At 45.4% G+C, this 15,086-nt stretch overlaps 1 protein-coding gene across 2 annotated transcripts in view; it reads right to left on the bottom strand.

Moving 5' to 3' along the window:
• The window catches only part of LOC137431915 (protein-L-isoaspartate(D-aspartate) O-methyltransferase), a 30,940-nt gene extending 18,294 nt beyond the window's left edge, over window positions 1–12,646 (bottom strand). The window contains exons 1-4 of one of the 2 annotated variants that reach the window (XM_068123751.2): window positions 12,255–12,646; window positions 8,845–8,949; window positions 8,370–8,401; window positions 8,143–8,247 (exon numbers count right to left, since the gene is read on the bottom strand). In XM_068123751.2, the coding sequence (XP_067979852.1) occupies window positions 8,143–8,247; window positions 8,370–8,401; window positions 8,845–8,949; window positions 12,255–12,378 (366 nt within the window). In that variant the 5' untranslated portion in view covers window positions 12,379–12,646. The remainder of the gene's footprint in view (window positions 1–8,142; window positions 8,248–8,369; window positions 8,402–8,844; window positions 8,950–12,254) is intronic. The other variant, XM_068123750.2, reaches the window with a different exon arrangement.
• Window positions 12,647–15,086: the final 2,440 nt, after the last annotated feature.

Here is a 15,086-nt window from a genome sequence, read left to right as displayed (position 1 = left end):
AGTTTTTCATCAATCCCCACTCGAGACCGGTGCTGCTGCTTCCAATCTTGCTATCCCAGAAGTGATCCGAGCGCGAGGCTTCCCACTTTATTGGCATATCTCGTCAGGAAATGAAGTCCCAAAGTCTGTCTCACCCAATTCAGGCAAGTTGGTGGATTATATTTCCGATGGTCTCAATTATGTCCTCACTCCTCCCCCAACCTGAACACGTCCAGAATCGCAAACCTATTTACTCCCCAATTTTAAACTGAACACTCACCTCAAATTCCTTCATCATATTATTTTATCTGTATGTATATCTAAGCCTGGTGTTGGCTTAGCGGTTAGTGTGCCGGCTTGGGATTCGAAGATCCTGGGTTCGAATCCCGGTCGATCGCTGAATTAACACCAGGGGGGTTGACTCAGCCTGTCATCCTTCCGAGGTTGGCAAATTGAGTACCAGCTTACTGGGATGAATGATCCCGGTGTGTACCCCGGTTTAGAATAGGTACACCGTGTCCCTGCGCATCATAAGAGGCGACTATGGGTTGGCGTCAGGAAGGGCATCCGGCCATAAAAACATTGCCTCAAACAGGGAAGCATGATTGTCATGGGGCCCGCAAGGCTAACCCCCGCTCTAGCGGGGAAAATGGCCTTAAAACGATCATTCATATTATTTTATCTGTAGAACTATTATTGTGCCTGTATGTATTATTTTTGTGATGTATTATACTTGCATTATTATGTTTGTGCCTCTTCCCATCACCATCAAACCTTTTGTCCTCCTCATCCTTCCCTTTCTCCTAACTCTTCTGCAATCTCTGACACACTATCAACAGCTCTCCCAACCTCCCCCTCTCACCCCTCATCTTACCCGACCCCTCCCCTCTCATGTCCTGTACCCGATGCTCCCCCTCCCTCTTCCTTAACGGTATGGACCTGAAACATCCGGGGTCTTCGCTCAAACCTCACTGATCTCTCCATACAGGTTGCTTCTAACAAACCAGATGTGATCTGCTTCACAGAAACTTTCCTCCTTCAAGATGTCTGATTCTTTAATATCACTTCCTGTTTATCCCTCCTCTGGTATGATAGACCTGAGCCTCGTCCTGGTGGTGGGGTTGCTATCTTTATCAAAAACTCTTCCTCACTCTCCTTGCACTGCCCTCTCGCCACCCCACCCCCAAGAGTACCTCTGGCTGCAGCTTCCTCTCCGATCCCACCTTTTGTACATAGTCACATGAAAAAGTAAGTACATCCCATGTAAAGTTGACTTTTTCAACATATTTCAACATACAGCTATTTGATCTTCATTTCTTCATTTGATCTTCACAATATTGATAGATAAAGGTGATATAATATAACAAATATCATGAAACATTTACATTTTGTAGTCCATTGTATAATTTAAATAAACATAAATGCAAATTTCACGTGGAAAAAGTAAGTACACCCCTACATTTATCACGACTTTTTTTTTTTAATGTATACAAGATCGAGGCTCGTGAAAGAGCCAACATTAATCACACAAAAAGTCAAATCGACACATAAAACACAAAATAAGGGGAGTGGTAGACAAGATGGGAGAGAGGAGGAAGGACATAAACAACATTTGAGAGCAGGGACATCGAGAGAACTGTGGGAGGGAGAGGGCTTGGGGTATAAAACATATGAACACTGCAACGACTTCCAGGAAAGAAGTTGGAATTTCGAAAAAGTGCATCTGGGGTGAATTAGCAGGGGTAGAAAAGATCATGGTTTTGGATGGGGGAAGACAAGAGATGATGGTGAACAGCTGTTTTAAAGACCTGGAGGGAGCAGTGGGATTGAAGAGAGTGGGAGAGTTTGTTCCAGAGGCAGGAGAAGAGGGGAATGAAAGAGTGAAGGTGAGCAGAGAGCCTAGATTTTGGCAGTTTAACCATAAGAGGGTTGCTGGCAGATCTTGTGCGACCTGGAGGAATATTTGGGGGACAGAGCAGAGAGAGCTGGGAGAGCAAGGCCGGAGAGGAGCCGGTAGAAGACAGAAAGACCACCAACCTGCCTGCGGTGAGTGAGTGAAAGGCCCTCGGAGTTAGCTTCATCGCAGGAGATTCCAATGATTCTGAAAGCTTTGGCTTCAACAGCGTGAAGCCGAGCTAGGTGTGAGGCAGGAGCACCGGCCCAGAGGGGGGAACACTACTTCAAATACCTAAAATTAGATTCAGGTGCACCAGCTCAGGTGCAAATGATTAGAACATCGTTAGAGAGGATCTTGGAGGAACCTGTCTTATTTAAACCTCAGACATTTAGTTTGATTTGCTCTTTGTTGTTGAAGTGTGCGGCATCACCATGCCAAGATCAAAAGAGCTCTCTGAGGCCTTCAGAAAGAAGGTTATAGATGCCTACGAGTCTGGGAAGGGATTTATAAAGATCTCCAAACAATTTGAAATCAATCATTCGACTGTCCGGAAGATCATCTACAAGTGGAGAAGATTCCAAACGACTGCCAACTTGTTCAGGCCAGGCCACCCCAGCAAGTTCAGCCCAAGAGCAGACTGCAAGATGCTGCAAAAAGTCTCCAAGAACCCCAGAATGTCATCACGAGACCTACAGGTAGCTCTTGTCACTGTTGATGTCAAAGTGCACGAGTCTACCATTAGAAAGAGGCTGCACAAATTTGATCGACATGGGAGGTGTGCCAGGAGGAAACCTTTGCTGTCCAGAAATAACATTACGGCAAGACTAAAGTTTGCCAATGAACCAATGAACCAGCAAGGCAAAGACCAGCACATCTGGAACAATGTGCTCTGGACAGATGAGTCAAAGGTAGAGCTATTTGGCCACAGTACCAAAAGACATATTTGGCGAAAACCAAAGACAGCATTTGACCACAAGAACCTGATACCAACTGTAAAGCATAGTAGTAGAAATATTATGGTTAGGGGCAGCTTTGCTGCATCAGGGCCTGGGCAGCTCACCATCAGAGAATCCATGATGAATTCTTAAATGTGCCAGAGGGTGCTTGAAGATAATGTGAGGCCATCTGTCGGAAAGTTGAAGCTCAACCGAAGGTGGACCTTGCAACATGACAACGACCTGAAACATACCAGTAAATCTTCCAAGGGAATGGCTGAAAAGAAAGAAATGGAGGGTTCTGGAATGCCCAAGTCAAAGCCTGGATCTAAATCCCATCGAGATGTTGTGGGGGGATTTTAAACGAGCTGTACATGCAAGAAACCCCTCAAACATCGCACAGCTGAAAGAATTCTGCATGGAGGAGTGGGGAAAAATTTCTCCCAGTCGATATCAGAGACTGGTAGACAGTTATAAGAAATGCTTACTTAAGGTTGTTTCTGCCAGAGGGCAATGCCACCTATTAGAGCCAAGGGTGTACTTACTTTTTCCACATGTGAAATTCGCATTTATGTTAATTTAAATTATACACTGGACTTCAAAATGTAAATGTTTCATGATATTTGTTATATTATATCACCTTTATCTATCAATATTGTTGAAATGAAGATCAAATAGCTGTATGTTGAAATAGTCAAAACTTTACATGGGTGTCCTTACCTTTTCACATGACTATGTCTGAACCTTGTGAGCGAAATATCTTGAAAAATAAACGAACTACTAACATAATCTGGTGTGTGGGACCAACTTCTCTCCACTCATCCCAATTCTCTCTTCTTCACATGTGGTGACTTCAACTGTCATGAAGCCAGCTGGCTTGGGTGTGGGTACCTCTCTCACCAGACATGGCGTCTCAGCAAAGGACTTCTGCGACTCACTGGGACTGACACAATCTGTAAATTTCCCGACCCGGATCTCAGTCAATGGAGTATCTTCTCTTCTCGACTTGGTTATGACAAACTTCCCTGCAAATGTCTGCTGCTATTCTTCTGCTCCAATCGGTTCTTCTGATCATTTCCTTGTTGAAGTGGACATCTCGCTGGCCATTGTCAGAGAGCCTCCTCAGCTCTGACAAGTCCGGCATTTCACTCAGGCTGACTGGCACGGTCTTCAAGCAGCCATAAATCATCTGGACTGGTCTCCCATCTCTATTGCCTCTGACATCAACTCTTCCTGGGAATTCTTCCAAAGTAAACTGCTCTCTCTCTCATGCACAGATTTATCCCATCTCGCCTTCAGTTGTCATGCCCTTCCTCTCGTCCATGGTACACTGAATCTTGTGGTGAGGCAGTTGCCATGAAGCAACTTGCCTTCACCTCATGGAAGGCTAATCCAACTGAAGAAAATCTCATTTCCTTTCACAAAGCTCAGAACAAGTGTGTGTCCACCCTCAGGAGAGCCAGGAAGCAATATATCTCCACTCTCAAGACCGAACTCTCAAACCTGTCTCCATCTTCCAAATCCTGGTGGCTTCTGGTCAAATCAGTTTCTGGTGTTTGTTCCTCCTCCATCCTCTCCCTTACCTCAAACGACTGCACAGCTGACACCGCACGTGATAAAGCCGAATGCCTCAACTCTGTGTTTGCCTTAAAATCTTGTGTCCCGAACCCATCTCTCTCTGTACCCACCTTTCCCAGTCGAACCCAGCTGCTCCTGGACCCTGTTCTCTCCTGACAAGGTGGAGAAGTTTTTGTCAAACCTAGACTCTGATTCTGCAACTGGACCAGACTGCATCAGCCCACGGATCCTAAAGTCCTGCTCTGCCGCTCTATCTCACCCTCTCTCTGTTCTCTTCACCCTCTGTTTCACTAAAGGTCATCTGCCATCAGCTTGGAAATCAGCCAACCCGGATCCATTTATGTTAATTTAAACTGGTCACTTTGCACAAAAAAGGTGCAAAAACAGATCCTTGCAACTACAGACCAATAAGCTTGCTCCCAATGATCAGCAAGGTCATGGAATCAATCATCGCTTCTGACATCAAATCCTTCTTTTTCTCCAATGGCTTGATCTCGGATCATCAATTTGGATTCAGACCAGGTCATTCTGCTTCTGCTGTATCAACAATGGAAGGAGGTCCTTAATGCCAAACAGGAAATCAGAGCTGTCTCCCTTGACAAATCATGTACCTTCGATACGGTCTGGCACCCCGCTCTGCTCTCCAAACTCTCCTCCTGCGGTATCCATGGAAATCTCCACGCATGGCTTGCGGACTTACTCTCTGGTCATAGTCAACGTATGGCCCTGAATGGATTTCTCTCATCTCCCCTTCCTGTTCAGGCTGGCGTTCCCCAAGGCAGTGTTCTGGGCCCTGGGCTTTTTCTGATCTTCATCAATGATCTCTCCGACTGTCTGGAAAATCCTCTCTGTCTTTGCTGATGACTTCACTCTCTGCCGCTCCATACCTCATCCCTCAGATCTGCAGCCTCCCCATTCTCTGCAGACCGGGACAAAATCACAGACTGGTCAAACAAGTGGAACATGTCTTTCAATCCTGACAAATCTCACACTCTCACTATGTCTCTCTGAAAAGATCGTCTGGAAAACCCTCCCATCTACTTTCTGAACAATCCTCTCCAAGACGTTCTGTCACTCAAGATTTTGGGTCTCACTATCTGCCATTATCCTTCCTGGGAAAACCACATTTCCAAGCTGGCCTCCAAAAGCAGTCGCCGACTGGGCATCATCCGTCATGCGAAGTCCTTCCTTGGCACATCAGAGCTCCTCACCACATACAAGGCTTTAATCCGCAGCTCAATGGAATATTGTTCTCCCCTCTGAGCTGGTGCTCCTTCCTCACACCTAGCTCGGCTTCACGCTGTCGAAACCAAAGCTTTCAGAATCATTGGACTCTCCCGCGCTGACTCTAACTCCGAGGGCCTTTCACTCAATCACTGCAGGCAGGTTTCGTGGTCTTTGTCTTCTACCGACTCCTCTCCGGCTTAGCTCCCCCAGCTCTGTGTCCCAAATATTCCGACAGGTCGCACAAGAGCTGCCTTCAACCCTATTATGGTTAAACTGCCAAAATCAAGACTCTTTTCACCTTCACTCTTTCATTCTTCTTTTCTCCCACCTCTGGAACAAACTCCCTCACTCTATTCAATCCCTAACAACTCCTCTGTCCAGGTCTTCAAAACAGCTGTTCACCACTATCTTTTATCTTCCCCAATCCAAAACCTTGATCTCTTCTACCCCCGTTAATTCACCCCAGATCCACTTTTTTGAAATTCCGACTTCTTTCCTGGAAGTCCTAGCAGTGTCCATATGTTTTACACCTCTCCCTCCCCCTCCCAATTCCCGTGTCTCCTCCTCCAAGCCCTCTCCCGATGTCCCTGCTCTCAAATGTTGTACTTGTGTGCTTCCCTCCCTCTCCCCATCTCGTCTCCCACTCCCTTTATCTTATGTTTTTTGTGTCAGTTTGTCTTTTTGTGATTAATGTTACAAAAAGGAAAAAAAAGAAAGAAAAGAACAGCCCCCCCCCCCCCCCCCCAGCACACCTTTCCTTTCTGCAATGCATATGCAATGTTCTTTCTTGTCTCCATTTGATCTGTGAATCTGTGAATTCACTACGCACCTCCAAGAAGCAAGATTTGTGTTTGCAAAAACAGAATTAGAATAATAATAACTAGACAGGCCACTTTATAACTACGGGCAGTTATGACCAGGTTCCAAGCTGCCCCGCTTTGTTACAGCCCCGCTTTATTACAGCCCCGCTCTTTTTTGGAAACATGACCCCTGACGCTTTCTTCTTTAAATTTAAAAGAAATTCTCACTGCCAGACCGTGCGACCCATCACGTTGAAATTTTAAACATGTATTCTCCTTGACGACTCAATCATACTTGTAAAGTTTAACTTCAATCCTTGTGGTGGTTTCAGAGAAATAATTATTTATTTTAATTTGATCCAACATGGCTGCCAGACCATGTGCCTATGACTTATTCATAAACACCCTGGTATTCCCAAAGTTTGGGGAACATGTGGATGAAGTTTCCACTCAATCTGTCGAGCCGTTCTGGAGAACTTGATTATTTAATTTTTTTTACGCCTTGTTGCATAAAGCATCCTTAAGGAAAGATTTGAGGATTTACTTACGTTTCGCCTGAAGAACATCAAGGTGAGGATGGTTGCATATATGAATATTCCTCAAGTTTTTCATAAAGTTTAAGGGAACCCCCCCCCCCCCCCCACCCCCTCAAACTCAAACCTTTGAGTTTCCAAAAGGCATTCTTCATGGAAATTGGACATGGAGAACAATTATTGCAGCACAACACCAGAGGCTGATGCACAAATCGCCTTTTTGACACTTCCAAAACCCTTCCGCTTAGCAGTACCTGGCCAAAATAGTATGGCATTTTACATCATCACGACCAATCAAATTTGCCGCTCATAGACCAGAATACCAGAATCCTGGTGTTGGCTTAGCGGTTAGGGTGCAGGCTTGGGATCCTAGGATCCTGGGTTCGAATCCCGGTCGATCGCTGAATTAACGCCAGGGGGGTTGACTCAGCCTGTCATCCTTCCGAGGTCGGCTAATTGAGTACCAGTTCACTGGTAATTCCCTGCTTGTCGTAAAAGGCGACAAAAAGGGTTGGCGGCAGGAAGGGCATCCGGCCGTAAAACATTGCTTCAAAAACGGGACCGAAAAACAACAACCACGGTCCCCGAAAAAGGCCAACCCCCGCTTGCGGGGAAAAAATGGCCTCTAAAGATGTTTTTTAAATTTTATTATTCATTCATTCAGACCCCGACTATGTCCTTGTTTCTCAAGACTGTATGAGGTAAGGAGTTCGATGAACTCTAGCTTTTTAGGTTTTTTTGTACCAGTTATATTCTGGTCTTGCTCATGCCCCCTCACCTTTCTGTGTAGCCACTGCTCCAACAAGTCACACACATTCTCCAACAAACCTTCTTTCTTACTGCACCAAAATGCCAAAGTTCTACATTCACCTCCATTCTTTCAGACCCTTATTTTCTTGCCTGTGCAACTGTCTCTCCGAGTCAGTTGTTTCAAGCTCTTCTCTACAGATTTCAAGTCTGCTGCCTAGTGCCAAGTCATAGTCCCTCAGTCCCAATCCCACCACTAAGCTTTCTTACACCTACTGAAAACCTGTTTCCACCTTCCTGCAATTCCTTTCCTTGGGTCAGGAACAATGTGCGACAATGGATATAAATTAGAGGAAAGGACTAACATCTGTACTGAGTTTCACTTAATGGTTCACAACTTGTTGCACACCTATCCCCAAATCATCTCACACTACAAATCCTCTTACCATGCGGCTGAAGCAAGAAGCCAGAAAGCCGCTCCCGGAGCCCACATCCAAAGCCGAGGCATTTTCATGCAGGTGTTCCGAAAGTAACTCAAGTGCATGGGCATGCTGCAGATAGCAAATGACATGACAATAAGCTTTTTGATATACTAACCTCTACCCACAAGTGTTAAAGAAGGCACAGGTGGTTGGTCACTTACAAAAACTAACATTACACAACTTGTACTTACCATGTGTGGAGCACTGATGGTTGCCTGGTAACCTGTGTAAAAATAAAACAAAGGTTTTTATTTTATAACATCTAACTTCAGTAGAAAGCAAAACTGGCTCACTACCGTATTGTATATGCAAAAATGGCATACCAAGTCATCATATACAAGATAGTAAAACATTCAACCAGCCAAGGTAAAACACAAAATATTGGATACTTTGTATGCAAATTACAGTTGGACATCGAGCAAAATAAAAAATATAAAATGCAGACTTTGGAAAGGCTTTACATTTCACAAAAACAGTCACTTGCAAATTAAAACAAAACATCCACGGAAACTTTACACGTCTTGATTACAATGTTCATGATCTGTTTACAAAACGCACCGCCATGCAGAAAAAGGTAATGGTCGTTGCAGACAGTTTATATACCCCCACTACCTTATTCTCCATCCCCTTCCCCTCAACAAAAAATGAACTTGAGGATAAACACACCTATCGACTGTGGCGTGTCCACATATGGGTTGTATTTGGCATAGTGGACTCGATCTGTCGCCAGCATTACCTGATAAACACGGTCAGACTTGATGACACCATTTTCTGCAAACACAAAGCACAATATGGGATTCACCAAAAATCAATTCCGAATAAAAACCAATAAAACTTGTATTGTGAGATTTCAAATGACACCGATCTGAACATTCCCCCAAATGAGAATGCTTAATGCTTGTACCGGGCCATGTATCAGCATTCCAATGTCTAAGTAACTCACAAGCAACATGGACCAAAAATAAAGCATCCCTGCAAACAGATACGTCAAACACAGGGTGTGGCTATGAATACAGTGCAACATGCACAGGGCATGGTAATCGCTACAGTGCAACAAGCACAGGGCATGGTAATCGCTACAGTGCAACAAGCACAGGGCATGGTAATCGCTACAGTGCAACAAGCACAGGGCATGGTAATCGCTACAGTGCAACAAGCACAGGGCATGGTAATCGCCACAGTGCAACAAGCACAGGGCATGGTAATCGCTACAGTGCAACAAGCACAAGGCATGGTAATCGCTACAGTGCAACAAGCACAGGGCATGGTAATCGCTACAGTGCAACAAGCACAGGGCATGGTAATCGCCACAGTGCAACAAGCACAGGGCATGGTAATCGCTACAGTGCAACAAGCACAGGGCATGGTAATCGCTACAGTGCAACAAGCACAAGGCATGGTAATCGCTACAGTGCAACAAGCACAGGGCATGGTAATCGATACAGTGCAACAAGCACAGGGCATGGTAATCGCTACAGTGCAACAAGCACAGGGCATGGTAATCGCTACAGTGCAACAAGCACAGGGCATGGTAATCGCTACAGTGCAACAAGCACAGGGCATGGTAATCGATACAGTGCAACAAGCACAGGGCATGGTAATCGCTACAGTGCAACAAGCACAGGCCATGGTAATCGATACAGTGCAACAAGCACAGGGCATGGTAATCGCTACAGTGCAACAAGCACAGGGCATGGTAATCGCTACAGTGCAACAAGCACAGGGCATGGTAATCGATACAGTGCAATCACAAACACAGGGCGTGGTAATCCATACAGTGCAATCACAAACACAGGGTGTGGCTATGAATACAGTGCAATCACAAACACAGGGTGTGGCTATGAATACAGTGCAATCACAAACACAGGGTGTGGCTATGAATACAGTGCAATCACAAACACAGGGTGTGGCTATGAATACAGTGCAATCACAAACACAGGGTGCGGCTATGAATACAGTGCAATCACAAACAAGGTGTGGCTATGAATACAGTGCAATCACAAACACAGGGTGTGGCTATGAATACAGTGCAATCACAAACAAGGTGTGGCTATGAATACAGTGCAATCACAAACAGGGCATGGTAATCGCTACAGTGCAATCACAAAGACAGGGCATGGTAATCGCTACAGTGCAATCACAAAGACAGGGTATGGTAATCGTTACAGTGCAATCACAAACACAGGGTGTGGCTATGAATACAGTGCAATCACAAACACAGGGCATGGTAATCGCTACAGTGCAATCACAAAGACAGGGCATGGCAATCGCTACAGTGCAATCACAAACACAGGGCATGGTAATCGCTACAGTGCAATCACAAAGACAGGGCATGGTAATCGCTACAGTGCAATCACAAAGACAGGGCATGGTAATCGATACAGTGCAATCACAAAGTCAGGGCATGGTAATCGATTCAGTGCAATCACAAACACAGGGCATGGTAATCGATACAGTGCAATCACAAACACAGGGCATGGTAATCGCTACAGTGCAATCACGAACACAGGGCATGGTAATGGATACAGTGCATTCACAAACACAGGGCATGGTAATCGCTACAGTGCAATCACGAACACAGGGCATGGTAATGGATACAGTGCATTCACAAACACAGGGCATGGTAATCGCTACAGTGCAATCACGAACACAGGGCATGGTAATGGATACAGTGCATTCACAAACACAGGGCATGGTAATCGCTACAGTGCAATCACAAACACAGAGCATGGTAATCGATACAGTGCAATCACAAACACAGGGTATGGTAATCGATGCAGTGCAATCACAAACACAGAGCATGGTAATGGATACAGTGCAATCACAAACACAGAGCATGGTAATCGATACAGTGCAATCACAAACACAGGGTATGGTAATCGATACAGTGCAATCACAAACACAGGGTATGGTAATCGATGCAGTGCAATCACAAACACAGAGCATGGTAATCGCTACAGTGCAATCACAAACACAGAGCATGGTAATCGATACAGTGCAATCACAAACACAGGGTATGGTAATCGATGCAGTGCAATCACAAACACAGAGCATGGTAATGGATACAGTGCAATCACAAACACAGAGCATGGTAATCGATACAGTGCAATCACAAACACAGAGCATGGTAATCGATACAGTGCAATCACAAACACAGGGTATGGTAATCGATACAGTGCAATCACAAACACAGGGCATGGTAATGGATACAGTGCAATCACAAACACAGGGCATGGTAATGGATACAGTGCAATCACAAACACAGGGCATGGTAATCGATACAGTGCAATCACAAACACAGGGCATGGTAATGGATACAGTGCAATCACAAACACAGGGTATGGTAATCGATACAGTGCAATCACAAACACATGGCATGGTAATGGATACAGTGCAATCACAAACACAGAGCATGGTAATCGATACAGTGCAATCACAAACACAGAGCATGGTAATCGATACAGTGCAATCACAAACACAGGGCATGGTAATCGCTGCAGTACAATCACAAACGCAGGGCATGGTAATTCATACAGTGCAACCACAAACACAGGGCATGGTAATCCATACAGTGCAATCACAAACACAGGGCATGGTAATGGATACAGTGCAATCGCAAACACAGGGCATGGTAATCGATACAGTGCAATCACAAACACAGGGCATGGTAATCCATACAGTGCAATCACAAACACTGTGTATGGTAATCCATACAGTGGAATCACAAACACAGGGCATGGTAATCCATACAGTGGAATCACAAACACAGGGCATGGTAATCGCTACAGTACAATCACAAACGCAGGGTATGGTAATTCATACAGTGCAACCACAAACACAGGGCATGGTAATCGATACAGTGCAATCTATCATACATCAATGCATTACATTACAACTGAGCACGTGGTTGCATCAGCAAAGATGAAAAATAACCTTTTGGTTTCAGATATTTATGGCATCGCACAGAACTCGTCCTGGAGCGATAATCACCGCAGTGAGCAACAGTTCTCTTTCAGGGAGACAGATGGAGACAGAGAATAGCAAAGAGAATGTAGTGATTGTGCCTGCGGACTCACTGCGGAGGTTTCCCACCAGCTCGGCGTTCGAAGCTCCCGAAGAGCGCCACGCCATGATGGAGATCCGTTCACTCACCAGGAGGAATGCATAGGCCGGCAACACCCCGCGCCATACGCGGTACATTACCACATAAAATGATGCAATCTCTATTTATTGCTATTAACTTCCGTGGTTTTGATTTAAAATTAGTTTTTCTTTTACGGGAATTCTTCAGCATTCGCTTTATAGTTTTCGAGGTTGTCTTCCTAACTATAAAATCACAACGACTCCTTTATCGTTTATTTTATTAACAATAATTTAAAAACTGAGCTGTTTGATATTTTTGGTAACTGCTAATGTGTATATTTTTGTTGCGTTAATCGTGAGCTGCTTCTAATGCGCCCTCCAAGTCGACACTTGCCCGCCACTTCGTTTCTGAGGTGACGTCATAGTGAAGCACCAAATGGTAAATTCCATCAATAACGTAATTAATTTCATTGGTAAAAGTTACTATGACGTTCCTTATTATAGTCTATAACTTTTAAACCTCCTTTAGTAAGAATATCCTTTTGGAACTAGGTACTCTGGTTATACTGTATTTTTGCAAATTCCTTAATTGCATGTCAAAGGTATTGTGGATGTATTTGAAGAAGGAGCGTTGCTGGTCCATATAGTCCGGGAGCCAAAGGCCTGAATTTTGGTGAACCTGGTTTTGTCGGATAAAGTTTTTTTCTTTGCTGTTTCTTATAGCCTGGGGGTATCTCATTAAGATTTAGGAGGGTGCCCGGTGAGATCCCTTGGGCAACTCAAGATATTGTTACGGTTCTCCGCCGCCCTTCTTCCCTTTACCAAGGGGGATTAATCACCTTGTTCTTTCTGGGCTTGGCGGAACCGAGAGACTTGAAACGCCTCTTCCGGGCAAAACGCAAGGTAGGGTTTCGGGACCAAGTCTCGCTCGTACCTAAATCCCTGCGCCGCCACGGAAGCGAGGAAGCAAGCCTCGCACGAGCCACGCGTGATCTGGATACACCGAGCGGATTGAGTACCACGTGGTCAGTGCAGTTTTAGGTAGTGGAACCCGATTCAAGCGGTTCTATTCGTACCACGCTTAGCCAATGAGGAAATCACAGGAACGATCGAATGGAAAAGGAAGAACACAGGTTTAATTATGATTCCCACACGTATATACAGTGATCGGTGGACGCAGAGACACAGAGCAGCACTTAGTCAGTCTTATCTTATCACCCAGACTCGGGCCCGTCACACTCACACAGGGAATTGCAGGCAGGTCGACGTTCCGGCCAAAAGCGTCGACGTGGTCGTCCAGGAACAGCCCTGTCCGGCTCTCCACGGTCCCAGCACGTCCCGCGAAGATGGCTAGCAGGCGGTGGAAGGGTTCTTGTAGTGTGTCTCCGGAACAAAAGGCAGCCGATGAGGTAGAACGGAAAATACGCGTCTCTCAGCGCGGCTGGCGGTTAAACAACCGTTATCACTCGCGTAACTGAATGCACTGTACGCAGCTCGGCTTAAAGCTCAACCGAGCGTCGCTTTATATATGAGCGCGTATTCTGGTTCATGCGCGTTTTCCGCCGATCGCGTATCTCTCAAAGTCCTCTTCGGCTCACCGTGCTCCTTCAACTCTCAAGTCCTTTGACGCTCTCCACTCACAAGTCCTCAGTTCATCAGTTCTTCTCACGCGAGACCTTTGTTCAACGAGTCCTTTTACTGCTGCGAGTACTCACTGGTCAGTCCTCCTGGGAGCTTTGTGCGACGCTTATATAGATACGCCCCAAACCTTCTCGAACCCTCTCGAACCTTCCAACCACGCCCTGTGACACAGTGCTGCCGGCACACCCTCTGAGCCCTGGTTGGCGGCTCGTGCTTACCGTCAGCTCCTCTGCCGCCCCTCATTCGGCCTCGCCCCGACCCTCCTAGGCCTGCCTCGTGTTAATTCGCCCAAAATGAACCAAAGTCAGCGCAAAGGGGCATGAGGCTAGGGAGGCGAGATAGTCAGTAGAAGTAGGACCTATTCTCCTTACTCTACTCAACGCAGAATTAACATAGGAAAAGGACTAAGCTCACAAATACTAAGAGATAACTACACTATCGCGAGGCTACATGTTGCTTGTGTGACTGACTATGAGGGGGAAATTTTAACCTTTATTATACTGACTACAAAACTCAAAACCGCAACAATATTAACCCCTTTATGTCCGATACGCCCAAATCATGACAAACAGGAGTTCCCTTCGTTTCTTCACAAAGTATGTTTATCAAAGGCTCTAACATGCTTGTTTTTATAATTATTCATGCAGTAAGGTGTCGTGAGATAAGATGGTTCCATCCGAGGGATGCCCTCCATCTCCGAAACGTTACTCATGATGCTATTCCGACGCCGACCGCGTGGGGAGGATTTATATACCAGCTATGAGTAAGGATGGGTCATTCCGCTCTCTTGTGTCTTCGAGTTGGTAGGATTGTTGCCAGATCTGTGTTACATTTGCTAATATCTCTGCAATGGCGTAATGGTGATGAAAGTGGCCAGAGATGCTTGCTTAATAGCTTTTGTGTTTCCTTTGTAGATCAGTCACATTCAAGTGAATAAAAGCTCACAGCTTGGAGTTTTGGTGAACCGTCTCGTTTCGTTTCACCACATAGGGCATGTGCAAGCCATTTTTAAACAACAGTTTAAGCAACAGTTTTGATAATTAACCCTTTTCTGATCGATTTATGGTAAGACACTTGGGTGGTGTAAGGCGTACACAAACAAAACAATGAGAATTTGATGGTTTGCCATTGTCACTCAGGTTAATGAGATACTTCAGTTAGTTAGGAGTGCAATAGGTGGCAGC

Source organism: Myxine glutinosa, chromosome 1, assembly GCF_964187855.1.
Source record: "Myxine glutinosa chromosome 1, kmMyxGlut1.1, whole genome shotgun sequence".
Lineage (NCBI taxonomy): Eukaryota > Metazoa > Chordata > Myxini > Myxiniformes > Myxinidae > Myxine > Myxine glutinosa.
The sequence above is the reverse complement of the archived record's forward strand: the minus strand, read 5'-3'. Positions and strand labels throughout refer to the sequence as shown.